A 25182-nucleotide genomic window follows, 5' to 3' on the forward strand; every position below is an offset into this window, starting at 1 on the left:
AAAAAAAAAAAAAAAGAATGTCAGAAAGCAAAGGCAAATAGCATTAACGCGTCTGACACATCTACACACCTATATTGTACACTGTTAGCAGTTTTGTGCTACCAGAAAGAGAACCATTTTTGTTTTTATAAATCATAATAGGCAAAGAATAAGAGTTATTTACTCCTGAAAGCTTTTGTTCCTTCAAAATGCTATATATTCTTTATAATAGTATCAATGGCTATCATATGGGAAAAAAGTATCCTGTCATCCTTCAACCTATTCTAGCCCTGATACTCAAGTATAAGTTCCATCTCCAACATCAGTTTCAAATGGAGGAGAAACAAGAGAAGAAGATGAATAAAAATAACATCCTGAATGCTCTTGAGAAACTGAAAATGACAAATGAGAAATGATAAATGATGCTGAAAATTATTTAGGCTCTTAGGGGGAAAAAATATGTGTCCAGGACAAGCCTGGAAGGCAGAAGATATGGTTTCAAGAGTTCAGCTTGAATCCTGTTTTCAACTTCAGCTGTCCAATAAACGTCAAATATATGTCTGCATGAAGCAGGAAGAATTCAGTCCTGCGGTAGAGCAGCTTGTGAAAATGGGAGCTCCTGCCCTCTGGTGGCAGACAGTCCAACTGAGGGGACTGACCGACTACAAACCACTGACCCGACTAAGAGTCAGAAAATGAAATGGCTCTAAATGTCTCCCCAAAAAGTGATAGCAGTGACAGATGCCACCACTCCCTCTGGGGGGAGGAGAGCTCTAAAATCCAGTTAGATGACATCTCAGGGACATCACCTGCAGAACATAAAGCACTGTCCGGGACTGGTCACTATGCAGCCTTACCTGCCTTCATCAGCTTCTCCATCCCTGACCTTCACCCAGAGCATAGACAGGTCTATTTATTTAACTCTGTAGGCTTCCCTGGGAAATGAGAACACTAAGTTGTAGTCTTTGCATGTTACTTGGATTTTGATAAGCTAATTAGGACACAGAATTTGGGGGTTAAAAGCCAATCCATATTTGTTTGTTTTGTTTAATGAGCACACTCCAAAATAATTGGATTTAGGAAAGTTTAAGAACAGCCCAGGAGGACATGTGTTTTTCTCCTCTCCTCATGGCTACAGCTGCTCCTGACGCTGCACACAGACTCCTGGCCCTCCCCAACTCTCCTCCCCACCTCCCCGCCCCACTTTGCCACTGCCCTTGCTAAACAGCCAGGGAGGTAGTAATTAAGGCATGTATGGGTGTGTAATCAGTTGGCCAACTACATTTATAATTAGGGCTCAGTGATAGAAATTGTTTGTGTGAACTTTAATCATTTGTAAAAACAGGAAATTAGACTCGTATATAAGGATAACATGGAAATTTGCATTTAGAATTCCTATCAACATGATCAAACAAGAGCATTAGACACTGAGGTGCTCAGAACACCAAACACTTCGGTGGGGGGGGGGGTTGCGAGTATTTTAGAGATAGATTAATAGATGGATACATAGATAGATAACAAACATCTATGGAAAATAAAACAAAGATCAGAAAGTATGGATCAGAAAGCTAAATCAGAAATGGCAACAACTAAATGATCCTACTTTGATCTCAGGTCGTGGGATTATTTGTGAGAGGAACTGTTTCTCAGTCTGCTAGGGCTGAGGCTAATATTTTGTCACTATCTGTATAAATGAGGAGGCTACTCTCCATGAGCAATATGCGTGATTTTTCTGGCTGAAAGCTACAATAAAACTGTTTTTCCTTTTATGGATAGAGATGTGAGAGAATAAAAAGGCACTCTGACGTATCTGTCACGTGGAGAGATATATGTCACATTCCAGTTGCCAGGTGTCCCAACTGATTCGCAACCAGAACAGTAAAATAAACATGTAACTCAAATAGCCACTCAGCTATGGAACTAAAAAAGTTGTGGAAAGAGTCTTGAAACTTGGGAATTAAAAATAAGCTTTGTCTCTTATATTAAAAATAAGTGACCCTCAAGAGATCACTGGACTAAAATATCACCTAAAATTGTGCAAAATGTCTCCCAATTTCAGTTGATATGTACGGAGCAGTAACTAAGTGCCAAGGATAGGAGCAGGGGTAAGATACGGTGATTAATGAATTCTCAGGTCTTCAGGGTAGAGGGAGGCCCATGAGTGGTCATTAAACCTCAATCTTCACGTCCTCTCTCCGCCTTCCTTCTTCCTCCTCCTGTTTTCCCCATCGTCTTTCTCCCTCCTCCGCACCCTTCTTGTCCTTTTCCCCCTCCTCCCCCTCCATTCTGTGCCAGCTCCTCCACCAGCAACCTCACTGACAAGAGAATCTCAGCCCTTGTCACTTTCCTTGATTTCACTGAGGGTGTCAACAAGCAGTGAAATGACCAAAAGAGAGGCCACCAGTGGAAGAAAAGAGAGGACTAGATAATTAGCACCAGAGTAATTTGGAGTTGATGGAAATCCATTTATAGTGATCCAAAAAGTAACAGATGCCACGCTGTCATTTAATTTTTAAAGCCGCATCGTGTAGCTTTTTTAAAAAAGTAAACTCATCTTTTTGTATTATAAATACTTGTTAATGGTTGAATAAACATACGATTCAGACAACAGCCGAATCCAGTGGGCTCTCAATAACAAGTGCTGAATGAACCCAGCTGAACGATAAATAACATTCCCAGGGGGTGCCTGCATCGTTCCTTTCTTTTTTTATGAATATAAGGAATCTACATGCAGGTAAATATAAATTCATGGGCTTGCAAGCCCCTTTTCCTTACCAATTAAATAGGCACCAGTTAGTCCCTTTGGGATACAGATAGAATTGAAGGAAATGACACTTACTTTTAAAACGTGGTCCAGGTCAGTGTGTTCTTTGTAAGTTGCAGGCTCAGATTGGCAGCAGTGTGACTTCACCTCCTCCCCTGACATTTAGCAAATGCACAACATTCACTACTTGACAGCCACAGTATTAAGGTGACACTGGTGTGATTACCAAACTTTTATTAAAAAAAAAAAATCTGTAGGCATTTATGTCAATGAGTGACAGCACTTAATTCAACTGGAAGCCTAGAAACTGATCTTATTAGTGCAAAGCCATGAACTTTAAATTACTTGGTGTCATAATTAGTGACAGGGGAATTCTTGGCCAGGGAAAATTGAGAGAGAACAACTGTGTCACGAAGGCCTCAGTACAGAAGTCCTGAGCAGAGCTTAGTGGGGAAATGCTTGGCTGCAAAATCAAGCTCCTTGTTCCCGCCAGCCGCGTCGTGTGTTGAGAAGCCAGCAGAACCCGGTGCCAGAGCTGCCGGCTGCTCCCTGGAGGACGTGCTGTCTCTTGCCCATATTTCACACGGAATAGTCAGTCACGATCAGCCAAACCACCAAATGTCCCATCTGTCCCCATGGCGCCAATAACAGGAACCCAGCTACCTAAACCTCCCAACATTACGGACTCCCTCAGCCGTGAGTCACTGAAGGCCGAGGCACATGAAGTGTGTCTGGGAGGAAGGAAGAGGGACTTGACATTTGTAATGTAATTATGCACAGCAGTCTCCTAGCTAAAAGGATTTTAATTTCATAGAGGACAGGAGGATTCCATGGGTAAAAGCCTGGATATTTGGCAGCGTGGCATAGTGGGAGGACCCCAGGTGCATGCCCTGGGACTACAGTAGGCATTGTTCTCCTGAGGGTCTCCCCTTCCCCTTCAAAGCCAGCTCCCACCTTTGTGTTTTCCTGATAAACCATTAGTAAGCCTTTATTATTTTTCATATGGAATTTTTCCTGTTATGAATTCTCTGTCTCAAGGCCAGATCCTTATGCTGTTCTAATCAAAACAAAAAGAGAGAAAGAACAGGGAGTAGGCTTTGATGGGGCTCGGGGATGGGGGAGATTTAAAGGGCATGTAGATCTCCCAGGCTGATATCTCTGATCATTTTTAGAGTTTTGTGAAATTATTTTATTTTAAATGTCACACCCAGAGAAGGACGGCCATCAGATTGATAATTTTTCATTTCAACAGAAAAGTGCTTTTGATCGAATAACAAAACCTGCCTTGTGTAGCCTGTGTGTCCCACAGAGCACACGCTGCTTTCTGTGTGTGGCCAGGAAGGAAGCAACTCTGTGCAGGAGTATTATGGCCTGTAAGAAATAATAAATGATCCCTTGGGCTTCTAAAAGCCGTGTTGAGAGACTCCAGGTCCCAGCCAACATCAAGGCTGTGGATGTAGAAGCTGCACTTGAATCCTTGCTGTGTGAGTGCAGTCTGCCTGCTTCTGTGGGAAAGTTCCCATAAAGCCACCACCAGCATCCCAGAGTCTCTGGCTCTGAAGTATACCCCCCTTGTTACTGGACCAAAAGGGGCTGGCCTCCTGTCACTGTAAGCCAAAGACAGAGACGGGGATTGGGACCAACAAGCTTTATTATCAGAATTCTCCAGCACTTCTGGAGAACGGTGGGGTGGCCTCTCCAAGACTGTTCTTCCCTTCCATTTTGAAAACCATAGTTTTATATATAAAAATTTAAAGCAAAATCCATATTAACACTTATCTTAAACAATAAATAATAAACAATAATCAGCATAACCCTTGACCTATTATAACATTTCCAATTCAAAAGTTAATCTCCGAACTCAATCATCCTAAACTCCTCTGTTGGGTTGAAGCTAAATTTACAAACCAAGAGTAGAAGACAGGAGGTGAAGGTCAGGCGGGAGCTACACCGGCCAGACCAGCTGCGACCTGTCGGCCCTCGCCTGACCGCCTGCGTCTTACTCCCACTCCATGTGCTCCCACCATCAGTAGTGATCACTTAACTCTGCATATTAAAAATAATTACTTAATTTCGTATGTGTTTTTTTTTCCTTTTGGAGAAGGTACCTCAAAGCCTGGGACACAGTAACACCTCTGGGGCTTATCAAGTGACAAGCTGACATACCGGATAGCAGATGATGGATTCATTTGGTATGCAGTTGCCTATCTGTCAGATTTGGACTTCAACTTCCCTGAGAAAATGATCCAATTTCTGCTGTGCCGAAGAACCTGTTTGTTCAAACACATTGAGCTCTCATCCCTGCCAGTTTTCACAAAACAGGCTGGCTCTGCTGAAGGCCTGCATTTCGCAGAGGGAGGAATTACAGAAAGGGGTCTGCCAGCCTCTCTGTGGGGGGCCATTCAACTCTGTCTCGGCCACGCAGGAGAACAAAAAACAGGGTTGCTTTAATATTCCTCTGCCAGAAGAAATATTGGGGTCACTCTCGCCCTGTTACTGCTTAGAACCAGGGCCATGTGTTTGTAGGTGGGGGTGGTGGGAGGATGAAGAGAAGAAAAGAAAATGTTGTATTTGGATCAAGTACTCAGACCGCTTTTGTTGCTTTGATGCATGTGGCTGAGCTCTGATTTTTAAGATCACTCCAGTCCCATTTTTGAAAGACCCGAGACACACAGTTAGTTACACTTAGGATGTTTAATTGACCTCTTAGTAGGTTTGCTCATGTATCCTCACAAAATGCTATCACTGTCAGAAACAAAGTAAAAAATTTTATTACATAAATGAAAACAAAAACTCTAGATTTTCCATATAAAACAGCAGAAGATTAGATGAAAAACCTGTTTGAACATTGAGATAATCTGATTTCATTTTGTACCTTTGCTATATTATATTCTGTAACTGCACAGGGGAGACAGCAATTTTGCTTTTCCTACTGACTTATATATTGCTGGCAGAAGGGATGCCTTTGTGCTAGTGTGCATTCACGACAAAGCTGGACACTCTGGGTGAGGTCCTGGTGGGCCCGGTGGCTTTACAATGCTGTGATCCGGAAGCCTGGCTCTGGAAATCACCTGAAAGGAGAAAATGGGCAAATCCTCAGGCGATCTGCGGTGACTCAGTATCGTCCTCCATTATATGCAAAGATGAGAACTCTAACAAATGTGTTCATAAATGGCCTCCAGATGGTACATTTTCTATGAGCTTCTCAGGTTACTATTGTAGTTGCTGTGAAATAGTCAGAAAATTAGGTGTGTTACTTATCCACATGTGCTATTGTGAGAGTTGGTGACTCAGCCTTTGTATCACATTGAAAAAACAGGTTGGTATGCTGCCAGTAAAAACAGCATTGATTAAGGATCCCATATTAGGAATTATGAGCCACTGCCATCTGTAAGAGTTACCCAGAAGCCTGGTGAAAACTAAGAAGCCGTCACTTATCACCAAAGGAATCCTGTAATGAAAATGAAGGAGATGCATTTGAAATGATGATCTGTTAGTGACAAGGTCTACAAAACAGGGCAAGAAAACAATGACCAAACTTTGATACTAGAGTGTGGTGCAGATAATGAGGTGGATAATTTCTGGTTGCCATGGAGACACTCCCTGGCTCATTGGCTACGATGCTGTACCCATCAGAAGGCGCCACCACTCCTTTCTAAGCTCAAAATGAATTTAGTGCCATTCAAGAGGGACTTACTCACTTTCTACCATGTACCTATAACTACCGGGTAGGGAAGATCAAAGAGATACACAACACAGTCCCTGCTGAAACTGGGTTTCACATGCAGTAACTACAGCCCAGTACACAGCTCAGAAGGTAACTGCTCAGCCAGAAATGCAGTGTAAACAGGAAGCGCTGTGCTCAATCAGGAAGGACAGAGATGAGTGTGGACCGAAGCCACCTGGAAGGCATAATGGCAGTAGAACTTGAGGGGTGGTAACGTTGGCTCATACTGTGCCCTCAGTGAATGAGCAGAGGGAAGAGTGTTCTAGATGGGGCATGGATGAACAGAACTTCTAGGATGTGTTACCAAGACATTAAGGAAACCACTCCTGACTTTGGTCGAGGGCCTTGGTAAATAACTGATGTGGTTAACAGAATTTAGGCAAGACTACTGGGGACCTGAACTGAGATTGATCACATAGGCCCTGGAGGTTGATTTTAGGTCTGTGAGAAAGATGATGATGTAATGAAAGGCGTGTTTTACAAACACTGGCCAAAAGGTAACACTCAGGACAGATTGGAGGGGAGTCAGACGAGAGGCCGAGGAACCAGAGAAGTGAGAAGAGCCCAGGCTCCCGTGGTAAACATGGTCATTGGGGGAAATGAGGCGTGTCTACAAAGAAGCATTCATAGCATTTGGTAACAGGAGCAGAGGTGCAGGAAGACTCCTGAACTCTTCTCCAGAATAAATAGGCTCCAGGACCTATCTGAAGCCCAGATTTGTCAGATCTGAGCTTGGGCTTGAGGTGGGGTCTGGCCTTCCATGTTTAGCATATGAAGCAAAAGGACAAACGAAATAATGCAGAGGATTTTAGGGCAGTGAAACAATTCTGTATAACATTATAATGGTGGGTCCATGTCCAACCCCAAGAATGAGCTCTGGACTTGGGTAATAAAGGTGTGTCATCGTAGGTCCTTTGATTGTATCAAATGCGCCCTCTGCTTCAGGGGAGGCTTTGGTGGCAGAGGAAGGTGTATGGGAACTCTGTTCTTTCTGTTCATTATGCCCACAAACCTGAAACTGCTCTAAGAAAGAAACTATTGAAACAAGCAGGAACAACAAAAATAATGTAAATTGCCAGAAATGGAATCAAAGACCAAATAGATAGTCAATATGTGAGCAAAGAAGGAAAAACCACCCTGTAAAGGCAGGTAAAAACCTCTCCAAGTGGAAGAAGTTTGGGCATCGAGGATACCAACTAGAGAAAGCAAAGCTGGTCCACCAACTGCGGAGTGGGTTAAAAAGAAAAGAAAAGAAACAAAGTAGGCTGGGAGGAGCAGGGCCTTCCCATGAAGGAGATTGCTGGCTCACTCCCCATGCCCCCCACACCCCAGGGGTAGAGCCACCAAGATGAACAGCAGGTGTCAGGCCTGAGTGAGGGGAAGGAAAGTGAAGGGCAGTGAAGCCAGAGGCAGAGCGGTCCACCCTGCTCATCAGGGCAGCCTGCGGCTCTGTTCCGGTTCTTTATTGGAGAAGTTAAGTAGTCAGGGCAGTATTAACAACATTCTATAAAGAAGTAAGAGACAGAAAACCAGGTCCCTTCCTAACATCAGTGATGTTTGACCTGAAATTATTTGCTGTGATTCTGGTCTGTTTGTTTGTTTGCATGACTAATTAACTAAAACATAATGTCATTGTCACAGTATACATTATTTTCCTAAGTGTTTTGACCTGTTTGGAGAAAGGGATGCTCTGACTACCTACCATTAGAGCAGAGTAAGGTAAAAGATTCATTAGAATCTGAAATCAGGCAGTTCAGAATAAGCACGTAACGATAGGTTAAACAATCCATAAGTAATGTCACTACTTAATGGTAGCCCCCATTCAGGAAGTCCTGGCATACATTTGATATTTATGAATAGGTAAGGTTTAGTTTTACAAAAAGTTTGTATGGAATTAAAAAAAAAATCTATGAGACTTTAAAGGCATTGTCTGAGGAGTAGCAAAGTGTAACTTGGGGTCATTATCCGCTCAGATCAGTCTCTGGGTGGATTACCTTCATCTCCCAGCAGAGTCAGCAGTGGCCGGGGTTATTGCTTTAATAATGCACACGTCTGCTGTTAATGTTTACCATCTACCTAATCAAAACTCCAGAGAATGCATGCCATGTTTGCATTGTTACAAGGTAGACATCATTTTTCAGTTAACGTCATTATAACTGGAATGTAATCATACATTACTTTTTTCTATTTTTGCTGTGAGGCTTTAAAATAATTTAACACATAGATATACAACACTAGGTACTGCAAACACCTATAAATGACACTGATTTACATAAGGATACATAAATATACTCACCCATACATACCTATGCAATTCTTATGAGATATGTTTACAGTCTTTACCTTAAAATGGGATTGTTTTATATAAATATTGTATAAAATGAGAATTTTTGACTTGTTTTCTTAATCATCCAGTAAAAAATACGTCTCACAAATTAGGCACCAGGAGACCGTGTAAAAGCCACCGTAAGTGAGGACACTGGCATCTAGAGAGTGTATTTAGAACTGCTAACTCCAGAGAAAAATAATTGCAGTATTTTACCTATACGCAGATATTTGGAAAGGTTAAAAAAAATACTTAATCCCATACTCAGCAGAGTTTTTAAATTTCACTTTAAGTGAAAACAGTGTTTTCAAAAGACCATGAACGTCCACAATAATGACATGTAAGCTCATCCTCTCCTTGTAGGCCTCGCAGCGCAGATTATTTTATGCAAGAAGCTAAACGGATGAAGCATAAAGCAGATGCAATGGTAAGACCCTTTTCTTTCCAGACACATTCTTCCAAATTATGTTTGTACTGCAGCTTCATCACTGGGGCAATATAGCTAGGGTAATTATAAAATCTATTACAGGGATGGAGAAATGTTTATATAATCAAGTGTTCATAGCCCAATAAATTATGACTTCAACCAATAATGTCTGACCAAGAGAAAGCCCTGGATAAATGAATATTTCAGTTTAGTCCTAAGGTTTGAATAGTAACTAAAGCCAGTGGATTCAGTGGCTAATACTATTTTTTTTCTTTTCAAAAAAAATATAGATTTCCATTTTTCTCTCTTGTTAGCCTAGCCATCCTTTGGCTTGGTCCCAGGATCAAATCTCTTTCCAAAAACACTTGTGTTTTTCCTATATATCTGCCAAATAAATGCTTTTTTCTGAAACTGTACAATACAGAAACTGTTATCTGCACATGGGACTCTAAAGTCACCGTGATTTGATGTTTTCAAAGAATACCTTTTCTTGCTTGGATAGTCCAGTGTTTTGGAAAGCTTGAAGGTCTCTAGCAAGAGATATAAAACTTCTGTTTTTTTTTTTTCTAAAAGAGATCCTACTACGGTTCTTCCATCTTAAGATCTCATCCAGAGGTGTTCCTGCCTACCTAGTAATTCATTTCTCTTCCCTCCAGTGTTGCTACCTGAGATGAGTCAGGTGCTGGAAAGGGATAAGGCATTTCAAATGACTTTGAGAAAATCTGAGATGTTTAAACAACAAGAGTACTGGAAGAGGTTCCAGTGCTACCGACGGTGCCCATTACACATTTATTTGTATGAAGACCACTGCCTGGGAACACTGGGACAGGGGCAATAACCCCTTAGTATCAGAAAACAGAACAGGGCAGTGGGAGGTACAGTTCTTGTCCACACCGTCTCACAGTCTGGTGGGGAATTCTAGTCATCTGAAGAAGCTGATGCGTGGCCTTATTGGAGAAAAGCATCAAATTCTTAAGCAGAATGAGATTTTCTTCCTGAATCCATCACCTAAGCTTACAACCTTATTCATTCACTGTTATCTTACCCAACCTTACCTTTCCTGATGAGGTTTCCCGAGAGACAGAACTCTGCTCCAGCTGGGCTGATCCCCCACTGGCCTCTAAACACACGTCTGAGTTTTTGCACCTACAGAGCTTCACACTCACGCCCTCAGCATCCTCCTCAAACCTGGTAAAAACCTCCCATTCCCTCCTAGTATCATTTTCAGATCCCCTTCCTGCAGCCTCCCAGCCTCTCTGTGGCCCCATCCTTTGCTCCCTTCCCACCATCTCATTTGCTCTGGACCCTTTGCTTTGCATTATGTTGGTTAATCACCACTGCCTTGCACTCTGAACTGTCTCGGAGGTGCACGTTTTCTCTCTCTAAATGTATTAGATGTTCCTGGAAGGAGCTTTTGTTTGTCAAGGGCACATACCACAGAATAGGATGCTTTAGGAAATACTTACTAAATGAAATGACTTCATTTATCTGAAAGTGTTGCCAAGAAATAGTGCTTTGTAGCCTGTTAGGTTTGTAAGTAGCTTAAAATTTTGATTTGCTAATGAATCTTGTTCTACATGTCCGTTGTTTGAGGTGTCGTTACTAACAAAGTTTGGTTTTCTTTTTTCAGTGGCCTAGAATAGTGTTTAGAATATGTGTGTCATTCTATGTTTTGATGGATGAGGGAGTCATTTGAAAATTGGGGAGATGTCGCAGTCCCAAGTTAGAACATGCAATTATCTAGAGATAGTAGACTTTGTCTAGAACCAGGAACTTGATATGTAAGTTTAGATTTATAAGAATTTCGGAATATGAAGCTGATTCATGCATGCTTATCCTTGCCAGTGTGGTGAAAAACTAACAGAAACTTATACAACTGCAGATAATTTCAAAAAAAAAATTTTATGATTTTCAACTTTGTGTCCCATTTGGCCAGGCCAAAATAGTAATTTGGGTTTTATCTCTTCTCCTCTCCTCACTCTTAAGTGAGGTCCTGACTATTAATGAAAAACAATTGAGAAGAGGGAAGCATAGAGATGGAAACGTCACAAATACCGTAAAAAATAGGACAGCACCTATGGCTCAAAGGCCACCGTAGGGCACCGGCCCCATATGCTGGAGGTGGTGGGTTCAAACCCAGCCCCGGCCAAAAACTGCAAAAAAAAAAAACAAAACAAAACCTAATAACCATAGCCTGGAACCATCCAAATTGGGAATGTACCCAAAAAGGTATAAAAACTCTTCTCTGGAACAAGACCTATCAACTTTGATGGATACTTAGCAAAGCCCACAAGTACCAGGAATTGAGTTGCCAAACCATTAAGGGTTAGAAAGAGGGAAACAGAAATTAGGAGATCAGAGCTGCCGTGAAGTTCTGCGTAACGTGGATTGGCAGTTGTCACGTGGGTTTGGTACAGTTCTGTAGGTAACGTTTGCTCACTCCAAACCTAGAGCAGGAAGTACCCTACGTCTTTGTTCTCCCAGCTTCATTCACAGGATTTGGGAAGTGAAAATTTGGGTTTCTCTAATAAACTCCCTGGAATGTGACTATGTCATTTAATTACATGTTATTGAAGAAGATACTGTATTAATTCTGTTGATCAGGTGGAAAAGTTTGGAAAGGCTTTGAACTACGCTGAAGCAGCTTTGTCATTTATTGAGTGTGGAAATGCAATGGAACAAGGCCCCATGGAATCCAAATCTCCTTATACGATGTATTCAGAAACAGTAGAACTCATCAGGTAAGCACTGTGCCCTCTTGCTGAGTTGAGGAGGGGGAGGAGCATGTGTCAGTACTAAGAATACAGAGCATCAAGCACCAACAAGAACCAGCGTTCATCCTCCAAAAATAAGAGCCTAAGATCTTGGGAGGCCTGTCGGCACACTCCACCTCCTCTGCTGTGGTTGTGAGCGAAGCTGGCCGGCACCTGTGACCCCAGATTGCTGAGGGCGAGTGGGTGGCTGAGACCTGCCTGCGTCCTCCAGTTAGGAAGTGGCAGGGTTTTGAACTCGTTTTACCTCATAAGATGCTTTAAAAAAAAAAATCTGGCTCAGGTTAGTATGATCTAAATCTTTAACTCCATCAGCAAATGATTCAGGAGTATTTATGAAAGAAAAGAAGATTCAGACTCGGGGGGATTTTCTGAAAGGAGAAGCCATCTGTGGGTGTTCTGCCCCACTGGTCTGGGGCACAGCCCTGACACCAGCACCGTCCGCCAGCCTGAGCTGATGTGACACATGGCAGGAGCAGATGTGCAGGGCTCAGTGGGAGACCCTGGTGTTCCACGTTGGACACCTGGAAAGGCACATTCATTAGTGTCTTTTTCTTTTTTTTAGAGATAGAGTCTCACTTTGTTGCCCTTAGTAGCGTGCTTGGTGTCACAGCTCACAGCAACCTCCAGCTCTTGGGCTTAGGCCATTTTCTTGCCTCAGCCCCCCAAGCAGCTGAGACTATAGGTGCCCACCACAACACCTGGCAAATTTTGTTGTTGTTGTAGTTTGGCCAGGGGCCGGGTTCAGTCCCATCACCCTCAGTATATGGGGCCGGCACCCTATTCACTGAGCCACAGACACTGCCCAATGTCTTTTGTTTTGTTTTGTTTTGAGACAGAATCTCACTGTGTCACCATCAGTAGAGTATTATGGCATCACAGCTCACAGCAACCTCCAACTCTTGGGCTTAAGCAATTCTCTTGCCTCACCCTCCCAAGTAGCTGAACTACAGGTGCCTGCCACAACCCCTGGCTTTTTTTTTTTTGTTGTAGTTGTCATTGTCGTTTGGCAGGGCTAGGCCAGATTTGAACCCGCTAGACCCAGGTGGTCAGTGCCCTAGCTGCTGAGCTATAGGCACCGAGCCATTAATATCTTCTTAATGAATGATTAAGGAAATTTTATCAACTAACCCTACTAAAAACCTTTATAGTATGGTTTGTGTTTCTAGCCAGTTTAATTGCTTGGGATAACATCTAATACCCATTGTGTGAAATAAATAATTAGTTCCTAAAACTAATTTTAAATGGCTTTCTGATTATGAGACACTATGTAATCTAACCTTAGGTATTTTTACAACATCCCAGCATTCCACGTGGCAGATTTATAGTCGTTTTAGGATATAGTCTTTCAGGTCTACACTGGCTCAGAGATGTTCTTGGGCATTTTACACCACTCTCCTTTAGTATATAATTTCCATCCTGACATCAGAGAACACATTGCCTCCAAAAAGCATTTCTCAAGAATGTTTTGAAAGTCAACTCGACTTTGTCATTTTTCTTACTTAAATATTTCTCCTAAGCCAGTGTGTTGGTGATTCCTCTGTACTCTCATTTTATATGGTATAGTATTTTCAGCAGTGAAGGGAAGAAAACAGAGTTAAAAAACTGGCTAACTTCGTCTTAAGAGATCCTTGATGCTCACATTCCCTGTTCTGAGGAGGCAGGGAAGGAAGTGGATGCAACTGGATGGGCCCCCAAACAGTAAGACACCCTGGAATGTGAGTGTCTTGAGCACAGGGATAAAACCATTTTGGTTTTGATCTGATTAGTTCACTGGTATATCCCTAGTCCCGAGAACAGTGCTTCCTGGCATATAGTGTGTGCTCAATAAAAGTTTGAGGGTTGAATGAATAAGCAAGCCTAGGGCCTGCAGTGAACTGGCCTGCTTAAAGTCATTTACATTTTTAAAGCCCAAACAACAAAAAAGCCTGATACCAGTGACATGCACCTCGGAGTCCTGGGATACCACACTCACTGTGCCCACTGGTGCAAGTCACTTTGCATGGTAGAGAACACAGTCCGTCTTCTAGATAGTTCGGAATAATTAGAATCCCTTAAACTAACCAGAAAACAAAAGGAGATTTGTTTTGGTTTTGTTTTGTTTTGTATTGTAATCTAAGTTAGAAAATAGCATTAATGTATTTGCTGCATAAATCTGTGCATTGCCCACCCCGCGTGACATCCCTGCCTAGGAGTTATGTGGCCAGTGCCCTAACCACTGAGCTACGGGCACCGAGACAACAGAATCATTTCTTGAGCAATTTCAGTGAACCAGCCTGCTATGCCAAGAGCTTTATGAACACTATCTTGGTTAATCCTCATAATAATGTTATGTGATTGGTAACATTAGTCTGTATTTTATAATACAAAAGTAGAGGCTTACAGGTATTGATATACTTGTCTAAGTTCTCACAGCTAATGAGCATCTGATCTGGGATTTAAACCTGGGACGCTCTGAGCATTATACGTACTGCTTCAGCTCTCTCAAAGAGTCCGCATGTGTAACTTCATATGTTATTGAGAGAAAGCCATGGCCTCACTTCCCCTGGATTAGGGAAATAAATGAAATTAAGTGCAGTCCATAAAAGCCACTAGTTCCTCCTAACATGTGTCTGTAGAACCAAATATAGATTTAAAATGTACACAGAACCCTTACACTGCTGACAAAGTCTGAGTTACCTAACAAACGAAAGGGATGAATCTAAACATTCATCTGAGCACCAGGAATGAAAATTCTTCGGAAGGTGAACCCAGAGGATTGAACTTGGCCTCCATCTGTCAGCCACTCAGCCATAAATCAAAGTTTGGGGAGAATGAACACGATTCTTTTCTGTTCTTGAGCAGGTATCACTCCTGACCATCTGTAACATTTGAACTTGCATTGTTAAAGAGCAGAAAGTAGCTAGGCAGACAATCACAAAAGCCATTTTGGTCTAGTCATCACCCTAATGTAAAGCTTGGAGGAAACGGAGCAGCCTCCGCTAGCTTTTAAGGAGGAATTATCAGCAAGCGCTATGAAAAACTAAGTACTGAGCGGACAGAACTACGTGTACCATCAAAGAAAATGTTCTGCCGTTGATCAGAAAGCATTTTTTAAAATTTCTTTGCTTTTTTTCTTTTTCTTTCTAGGTATGCTATGAGACTAAAAACCCACTCAGGCCCCAATGCCACACCAGAGGATAAACAACTGGCCGCTTTATGGTGAGTGTGCCATCTCACCTTCGTACAGGATCCCCAGCCTCGAACGTAATCACTGGCAAACCAGGTGTTGAAATGCATAACACTTTCCTAGTGCCACAGTGACTGAAAATTGTCAGACTGATTACACAAGGATCATTGTTTCTGAATGTGTGCATGTGTTTTAAAAGCAGGTAGGGCTGCCTGTGTTTTAGTAATTTGATTGCAGATCATGCCAAATGGAATTTGTCTTGTGTTTAACATTTTAAATGCAACCAAAATAATTCCTATCTTGCTTTATACATTGGACTAGTAGGACTGAAGCAAGATGGCACATTAAAGTTCTCAGCACATTACTGTACTTTGATAATAAAATCTTTTTTATTTTCAAAATGTTAACCAATAGATAATAGGTTTTCTCTCTATTTATAATGATTACAATGATAATGATTGTATGATTATAATAATGATAATAATTTTACTCCTGGGATCTTCCCAGGACATCTCACTTCACTTCCAAAATCCCAGGATACTTCCCTGTTGGTCCCTTGTGTAAAAGGGATCCAGAACTTTTTGTTCTCTTAAGGTTCATAGAACTGGATCTGCAAGTTAAGAGAATCTAATAATTTCAAAAAACATGGTTGCTACTTGCACAAAAGAGGTCTCATGTTGTTTCACATCATGTCATCTTGAGCTTGGTGTGCTGAGAGGAGCCTATTAGTTTTACTTGGGGGCAGCACCTGTGGCTCAAAGGAGTAGGGCACTGCCAGCCCCAGAGGTCAAACTCCAGCCCTGGCCAAAAAAAAAAAGTTTCACTTGGTACGCTGGTGTTCTAGTTGTCGACACCAGATCTGCATCAGTGAATTGTTATAACATGAATGAAGAGTGTCCAGGAAGAGAGGATAAGTCGCAGGAAATGCTTTCTGTGCTCTTTTCACACTTTAAGTTCCACGTTAGGATAATAAATAGTGACAATTAACAAATGTTGGATCGACGCCCATAGCATAGCACTGGTTACAGTGCCAGCCACATGCACCAAGGCTGGTGGGTTCGAGCTCAGCCCAGGCCAGCTAAACAACAACAACTGCAACAAAAAATAGCTGGGCATTGTGGTGGGCACCTGTAGTCCCAGCTACTTGGGAGGCTGAGGCAAGAGAATCGTTTAAGCCCCAGAGTTTGAGGTTGCTGTGAGCTGTGACTCCATGGCACCCTACTGGGGCAATATAGTGAGACTCTGTCTCAAAAAAAAGAAAAATTAAAGTTATTGTATAAGATAGAGTGCTAATATATAAATATAAAAATACTACAGAAAATAATAAAAGGATAACTTCTCTCCATATTATGGTTTTTGTTTGTTTGTTTTTGTTTTTGTTTTTGAGAGAGAGTCTCACGCTGTCACCCTGGGTAGAGTACTGTGGTGTCACAGCTCATAGCAACCTCAAACTCTTGGGCTTAATTCTCTTGCCTCAGCCTCCCAAGTAGCTGGGACTACAGGTGCCTACTACAGCACCTGGCTATTTGGTATGTTTGTTTGTCTTGTTTTTGTTGTTGTTGTTGTTATTGCAGTTGTCATTGTTGTTTAGCTGGCCCAGGCCAGGTTTGAACCCGCCAACCTTGGTATATGTGGCCTGCACCCCACCCACTAAGATACGGGCACCACCCTCCAAATTATATTTTTATTGTTTATAAAGTATATCCACTGTTGTTACTTTATTTGGTTTGAAAGTTCAATAGTAACAGGTGGAAGGGGTCTTATTTTCTGTAAAGTCCACTGCTCACCCAGGAAGCTGCAGAAGCTGTGTGCTAGAGCTTCCTCAAACATCTTATGGGGAAAGATTTCCCTCTAGTGGTGGAAGGAGGAAGCGGCCAGCCCCAGTTCCCCAACACAGTAGTGATAAAACTAATGCTATGGAATCATCTCGTGGTTAATATATTTATAGATACTTCTTGGAATTTTGAATTACATTATTTGGAAAATATGAAGGTCAGATACCCATAACCGTAAATGTACATATGGAAATATTTTGGATACAAAAACATGATGTGAATATTTAGTGCCTTGGACAGATTTTTTGTTTTTGAGTCCTGTTTGTGAAGGACACACACTTACTCTTTGGGGCCTGTTCCTCTTCTTCTTGCTGCAGTTACCGATGCCTGGCTCTCCTGTACTGGCGGATGTTTCGACTCAAAAGGGACCATGCTGTAAAGTACTCAAAAGCACTCATCGACTATTTCAAGGTACTGTCTGGTGAATGAGGAACATTGTTGCTGGTATTTAGTTGAACAAGGCTGATAGAACTGTTGCTTTAGGGCTGATACAAGTCACCTGTGGTCTGTAGACATACTCCATTTATGACATACTTGTGGCTTTCAGGGCTCAGAGACTGGGCCTTGAGAGCCCATTTAATTTATCCCCCCCCACCCCCCGCCACCCTGTATTTTTATAGCCTCAGGAGAAAGAAGATCCAGTTAGTCATTCCAGTGTCCTAGGAAATTCATCTTTATAGCTAATATAAATTCTTCATGTTCAGTTAGAGCTTCTTCCCCTTAGAAGTAACGACTTAGGGCTGTTTCCTCTTAGCTAGTCTCTAGTAGCTAATTTAATTTTTAATCAAGATATTATTTAAAATAGTGAAATATAGTTTGTTAGAACTCCAAGGCACTAGATAGCTATGTGTAACTAGAAGGATAAAATCACACACTGGGCAGCCTTTACTTACCTCAGGGTATGAAATTATTTTCACTGGGAGAATAATTTTTTTTCTAAACCTCTGAGGCTCAGCGCCTGTAGCTCAGCGGCTAGGGCACCAGCCTCATACATCAGAGCTGATGGGTTCAAACCAAGCCCAGGCCTGCCAAACAACAATGGCAGCTACAACAACAACAACAAAAAATAGGGCTCAGTGCCCATAGCACAATGTTTATGGCACCAGCCACATACACCAAGGCTGGCAGGTTGGAACCCAGCCTGGGCCAACTAAACAACAATGACAACAGCAACAAATAATAGCCAGGCATTGTGGCGGGCACCTGTAGTCCCAGCTACTCAGGAGGCTGAGGCAAGAGAATCACTTGAGCCCAAGAATGTGAGGTTGCTGTGAGCTGTGACACCATGGCACTCTACTGAGGGTCACATAGTGCGACTCTGTCTCCAAAAAAAAAAAACCCTTCTCTGATATACTACTGTGGAGCCAACCTTAACTTAATAATTCATTTGAGATTTTCAGACCTCTTCTTTGTCTATTTATTTATAGGAAATACAAATTACACCATCTCTTCTGCCACCAACCTTGTCAGATACACAACTGTCATTTAAGATCCTTTAATCCCCCACCTTCACTTCTTAGAGATTATCTGTAATGACTAGGCCACGTTGGGGGTCCCTTGGGCTGTGTCCAACGTACTGCCTCCTTCCTAACTGTGCATGTAGAGTAACCAGTATGTACTCTCGGGCCCTCAGTCATCATGTGTCCTAATGACAACTGACACTGAGCCTTTCCTTCCTTTGGGCACCTAAAGTCAAGTTCAGTAGTTTGCAGTATTGTTATAATCAAGAAAAATGGGGCCCTGTGAGGCACACCAGAGTCACCAAAGGCCAGCCTGTCTCTCTGGGTGCCATGGGACTGCCCTTGGTGGTGAGACCCCGCGGGTGTACTGGGTGCAGTAATCTGAATCTGAGGCTTCCCTTGGCCCTCGTGGCAGCTTCAAAAAGAAAAGAAAAGAAAAATGCTTCAATAAAGACGGAAGCTCAGGCTGGGCACCCGTAGCTCAGTCAGTAGGGCGCTGGCCACACACACCGAGGCTGGCAGGTTCAAGCCCAGCTGGGTCCTGCTAAACAACATATTGCAACCAAAAAATAGCCGAGTGTTGTGGCAGGCATCTGTAGTCCCAGCTACTCAGGAAGCTGAGGCAAGGGAATCTCTTGAACCCAAGAGTTTGAGGTTTCTGTGAGCTGTGACATCATGGCACTCTACCAAGGATGACATAGTAAAACCTTTTTTTTTGAGACAAAGAAGGAAGCTTAATTCTGTACAGGATTATAACAAGAAGTTCTTAATGTACATATGCAACCCCAAATACTCACAGAATGGATAGAGAATACAACCTAAAAATCAGATTCCCTTCCAGGAGTTAGTGACAGTTATCCTTAATCAAAGACTATTTTTTTAATACATTAATTTACCAATGACAAATTGTATATATTTATGGCATACAATGTGATTTTCAAGGTTGCAAGCATATCTATCACCCTACATATTTATTTTTGTGATGGGAACATTTACAATCAACTCTTAAAGATTCTTAAATATACAATTCATTATTATTAATCATAGCCACCATGGCATACAATAGATGTCTAGAATTTATTCCTGCTAACTGAAACTTTGTACCTTAAAGGGGGGGGGCACAAAGTTTCAAAGGCTATTTAAATGCTACCTAAATCAGGGCATGGTGGCTTACACCTGTAATCCCAGCAGTTTAGGAAGCCAGGAATTCAAGACCAGTCTGGGCAACATAGCAAGACCCCATCTCTACAAAAAAATGTAAAGTTAACTGGGCATGGTACCACACTCCTGTAGTCCCAGCTACTCAGGAAGCTTAGCTGGATAACTTGTGCCAGGAGTTTGGGGCTGCAGTGAGCTATGATCACCTCATTTCCCTCTAGACTAGATAATAGAGTAGAGCCCTGCTCTAAATAAATAAGTACATAAATGTACATACATACATCTTAAAGTTTCAGAGACTATGAAAACTTTGGGTCCCAAAGATAATTTGGCAAATCGGTACAGAGCTATCTTTGAAAAATAGACTTTGTTCCCACCAGTGTTTCTCATTCATCCCCTCTCCTTAGTGGGAGGGGAGGAGGCTGGAAGACTTCTCTCTCCCTTCATCTTCTTTAACTGAACTGTTTCTGCAACCCCCAAATCTCTCTCCCTCTGCCTTAGTGTTTTTACATTCAGAGTATCTGTTCTGTTGACCACATTCCTAGAACCCCATGATGAAGTAGAAACCAAGTGCTCCGTATAGTAAGGCCAGGTTGAGAAAGGGGTCACCAGCATCTGTCAGGAGAGGGAAGATCAGCTCCCCTAGTAAGGAAGGTTTTCTTTTTCTAATTGTCTCCATGAAAGCACTTCCATTCCCTGAGACAAGTAAAAGTGGCATGGTTTGCAATTCTGTCCTTACATGGACACTTTGCTGCTGCTGTCGGGCCTCTGAGCTCTGGCAGGCCGTTTCTTGCCATGTTAATAACACCTGCACCAAAACTAGAAAAATCAGCCACCACTTCATAAAGTTCTTTCTAACCAAAAGAAACACGTTGTCTCTGGGGAGCCAGGCAGAGGCTATTTTCTTGTCTGGGTAAGGGAAAATTTCCATCAGCATCACAAAGACCATCTCTTTCCTTAACGGACTTCTGTCCAAGAAAGTGTTACTGAGCTCTCAGAGAGGAACCCTAACTGCTCCGAACTGCATATTTAGCAACTTCCCTTGCTAAAGACATGCATTCAAACGTCTCTCAAATGCTTGATGCCAGTACCTTCACACAACATAACATCCTAAATCAGAATGTTCAGATAAACCAGAATTTTTTAATATCCTGTCTGTTCAGGAAACAAACTTTACTGTTTGGGGGATATGCAAGAGCAACTTCCCCTTTAAGAGAAATGCTTTTCAACTTCATAAATTAAAATAATAGTATTCAATGTTTTATATATTTTCAGGTATTAAGTAAATATATGTCAACAGTTTCTGCAAATACATCCTTTTAAATTATAAGGCGTCAAGGGGGGTAAGGGAATGAGAGAGTTTTTTACCTTTTTCCTTTTTAAAAAATTGTATTATTTACAATGGAAAAGTTAGGCTGGTTCAGAACTTAATGAACCCTTGGCATTATGGTTTAGTTTGGAACCTAAAATTTGTACATAAAAAATCCCAAGCTATGGGACAAGCCCTTCCTTTTAGCCCACTGTGTGACCCATCCCTGCCCACCCACCCCCCGCCCCCGACCTGGGCTGTGCAGCTGCCCCAGACAAGCTTACAGAGAGGAAGCAGATAGCCTTGTGATGGGAACTTCCCAGATCCAGTTTCTCTGAAGCTGCATTTTGTCTGCAGAGTCTGCCCTTCCTTCTCTCCACAGTCACCTGAGAACATGTTATTGTCTGCCACTTAGCCTTAAGCAGATGGCACTCACTGTCAATGTTTTTATTTTCCTGCAGAATTCGTCTAAAGCTGCCCAAGCCCCATCTCCGTGGGGGGCCAGTGGAAAGTAAGTTCACTTTTCCAAAGTAAATGCCGTAAGCCAGACAATGCATGCTGCCGGCACCGCTTTGCTTTCAGTGCCCTGAGGGCCACCCCGCCTCACCTGCTCCCAACCTCGCCACTCTGGTTTCTCTGCCTCTCCCCTTCCAGGAGCACTGGAACCCCATCCCCCATGTCTCCCAACCCCTCTCCCACCAGCTCCGTGGGGTCTCAGGGCAGCCTCTCCAGCGCCAGTGCCCTGTCCCCGTCGACCATCGTCAGCATTCCGCAGCGCATCCACCAGATGGCGGCCAACCACGTCAGCATCACCAACAGCATCCTGCACAGCTACGACTACTGGGAGATGGCCGACAACCTGGCCAAGGAGAACCGAGGTGTGTGCCCCTCCCGCAGCCCCAGTTCTCAGAGTGTGTCTGAGGGGAAACAGTGGGGGCCATCAGCGGCTGTGGAAAACCTTCACAACCTCTCCCCTGGCTGGGGCCTCCTCACCTGCCCCCTGCCCAGGCCCACGTGAGGCAGCTGCAGGTACACACGTGTGTTTCCCTGCAGACAGTGAGCTTCTAAAACGGAGGAATTATTTCCTTCCAACGTGTGTTTGTAGGCCCAGCCCAGTGCCTGGAACACAGCTGGGGCCCTGAAACTTTGAACTAAGGAATGGAGGACAATATTACTAGCTCTTTAAGTGTCAGCTACTTACCCTGAAAGAGAGGGTTTTACATGCACCAGTGAGGTGTGCTGCTTTTTTAAGTAGTGTTTGTTTTCACTTAATTATCAAAGCAATCCATGCTTACTGTGGCTACATTTGCAAAGTACAGAAACTATAGGGAACAGAGTTTTTAAATCATCAGTAATCTCATTACCAAGAAATAACTAGTGTTAACATTCTACCAAAGTTCCTCTGCTCTTTCTTCTGCCAATATTCACTATTTTTCCAGAATAAGATCGTAGTGTGTGCTGGATAGAGCTTTATGTCCTTTTCTCGTTTGCTGTTGTATCAGACATTTTCTCACGACACTAACTAGTTCAAAAGTACCCATTACAGTGTCTTGATAGTACAATACTAGCATAATCCAGTGATGATATAGTCATAAAGCATCACGATTTCTCAAACCATTTCCCCAGTGCTAGAAATTTAGGTCACTTCCAGTTTTTATCCTCTGTGACAATTAATGTTGGGATAAATGCTCCTATATAAATCATCGTTTGTGTTTCTGAAGGGAGTTGCAGAAGTAGAATAATTTGGGAGGCAGAAAGTGGGATTCTTTTAAGGTATGAATTGTTATACATCGTGATAGATAATGTTAAGTTTTCTCCTCAAAGATTATACTCATTACTACTATCCCTCCAGCAACAGCTGAGAGTCCAAATCTGAGCTCACTTTCAGGCCATTAAATGCAAATTATATCCCAGAGATAGCATAGGCCTCCCCACACAGGACGTCCAAAATGAGATGAGGAATGCATGGCACAGGTGAGTCCTGAGGGCGTGAGTTGTTAATAGAACCAGGAGGCACATAACATGCAGCCTGGAGCTGGTGCACCCAGAAAGTCCAGTGGGAATGCCCTGGACCTCAGAGCTCCAGGAGAAGCTCCCTGGAAGAGCTGGTATGGAACAGGGTTTTGAAAATCACCAACCAGTTGAGTGGCCGAGATGGAGTGGAATAAGTGTCACAGATGGACAGACAGAAAGGACAAAGCCTAGAAATACATGTGTGCAGTTTGGAGACCCCCGAGCAGGCCATGCTCCAGATGGCACTGCTAGCTGCCTGAGGGATGCCTCCTACCAGAGGGCTCCGTGCCAGGTGTCCTGTGCAGACTTGGCATTGTTCCCCCACCCAGACTGACTCTTCCTCTTTTCTGCTCCTGAATGCCTGCTGCAGCCAAGCTCCTAGCCACTTGCAACCCGGAGTTTTCCCTGCATTTCCCGTCCCTCAGCAGGACTTCCTCAGCCTGTATGTGAGCACCTGTGAGAAACTTCTCCCAAACACCTGCTTCCAAGGAGCATTGCTCAGCGATGACCCATGTTAAAAGAGCAGTCACATGAATTTGTCTCTGTCAGCCACTACACTGTGATCTTTTTGAGGAGAGCAGAGCCCACCCATGATTCACCTTGGTATCCTCTGCAATCTCTAACCTGCTGCACCTAGCAGAGTGCCCTGGGACATAAAAAATGTTTAATGAAAGGACAAACCCAGAAAATGTCCAAAAGCTAAAGGTGACTTCCGTACACATGTCCCAGGACCCATCTTTGATTTGTCCTGGGAGCCTGGAGCTTCACCCCTTGGATTCAGTCCAGGGGTTCGGCGCATGGCAGATTTAAGTACAGGATAAGGGACGACACTGCCACCTTGACGTACAGAGTGGGAAGCCTTACTGCACTAGGAGAGTGTAGTCTGAAGATACGGATTTTCTTTGCTGTGCTAAGCAAATGCTATTCATTTGAATTAGAAATGGCAAATATAACATATTTATTTATTTGGATATAGGGTGAGTTCTCCACCCTTGGATTTTATTTGGCTCAAGGCAATGCTACAGTCATATGATGGAATAGAGAATCCTAGATTTTAATAGAGACTGTGAATGGAATTTTTCCTTAAGTCACTCAGGTTACCAGGGTAGTGGATAGCACACCTAACACGTGTGTCATTCTTAACAACCCTCTCCGTCCCCTAGAATTCTTCAATGACCTGGATCTGCTGATGGGCCCCGTCACCCTGCACAGCAGCATGGAGCACCTGGTCCAGTACTCCCAGCAGGGCCTGCACTGGCTGCGGAACAGCACCCACCTGTCCTAGGGACCTCTCCCCTGAGCCGGCTCATGCTCTGGTCTCCACACACGGCTCCACGTTTCTGGACACTGTGCTACTGAAGTTCCTGGCCACAGCATCTACAAACTCCAGTGAACATTCCCTGAGCATCGAACAGTGGTCTTTTCCCAGAGCGTGTGTGTTTGTATGTGTGCGTGTGTGATAAGCCACCTCTGTGTCAGACACAGCTCTTCAGAACACACTCTCTTTGTCTAGTTTTCAAGGCTACACAAAGTGATCAGAGGTTCCTGATTAGAGAAGTACACACGCACACATACACACACAGTCACAGACACACACTTTCCATGCTAATGCTAAATCATGACTTCTTAAAAAATTCAACCAAAATCTTGTGGGTTAGTTAACCAGGTGCAATACAGCACACCCAAAGCTTGACTGCCAGTTACGATGAATCTAGGTCTTATATTATGGATTACTTTCAGTGTTAATATACTGTGCCCCAACTATTTTTGATTGGTACGTATTAATGGGTAATTGAATAACAAAAATAAGTCAGTTATTTTTGTGCCAGAAGTTTACTAGATTGCATGTTACCAAATACCCTGCCCTTCCTCTGATACGTTCCCCTCATCTGACTTTATTACCAATGAAACACATTACAAGCAAATGGATCAGTTCCCCCAGGCCTTGCCTGCCGTATCCCCAAATAGTAGGAAAATAGCATTGAGATTTGGTTTAAAAAAAAAAAAATTCAGCATCTTTGAAAGTTAACAGACATTAAAGCAGTGATGACTGTGTTTTGGAGCTCAGTTAGGAATTGAATTAATTCTTCTGCACCTGTGACAAGCCCACTGGGCACATGCATTTCTTCCTCCTGCCACTGTGACTTGGTGGCTGCAGGGCCACGTGGCATTTGTCAGACAATATGTTTCAAGTCTTTTTCTATAATAGCTTTCTTACAAGTTTTCTTGGCCAAAGGCGGACAT

At 42.9% G+C, this 25182-nt stretch overlaps 1 protein-coding gene across 1 annotated transcript in view; it reads left to right on the forward strand.

Moving 5' to 3' along the window:
• Positions 1-24223, forward strand: part of AFF3 (AF4/FMR2 family member 3) — a 529930-nt gene extending 505707 nt beyond the window's left edge. The window contains exons 17-24 of the mRNA XM_012807928.1: positions 6063-6133; positions 9160-9223; positions 11828-11964; positions 15124-15195; positions 17316-17409; positions 21387-21436; positions 21580-21803; positions 24102-24223. Of these exons, the coding sequence (XP_012663382.1) occupies positions 6063-6133; positions 9160-9223; positions 11828-11964; positions 15124-15195; positions 17316-17409; positions 21387-21436; positions 21580-21803; positions 24102-24223 (834 nt within the window). The remainder of the gene's footprint in view (positions 1-6062; positions 6134-9159; positions 9224-11827; positions 11965-15123; positions 15196-17315; positions 17410-21386; positions 21437-21579; positions 21804-24101) is intronic.
• The last annotated feature ends 959 nt before the right edge of the window (positions 24224-25182 follow it).

Source organism: Otolemur garnettii, unplaced genomic scaffold, assembly GCF_000181295.1.
Source record: "Otolemur garnettii isolate 467f Iridium unplaced genomic scaffold, OtoGar3 scaffold00079, whole genome shotgun sequence".
Classification (NCBI taxonomy): domain Eukaryota; kingdom Metazoa; phylum Chordata; class Mammalia; order Primates; family Galagidae; genus Otolemur; species Otolemur garnettii.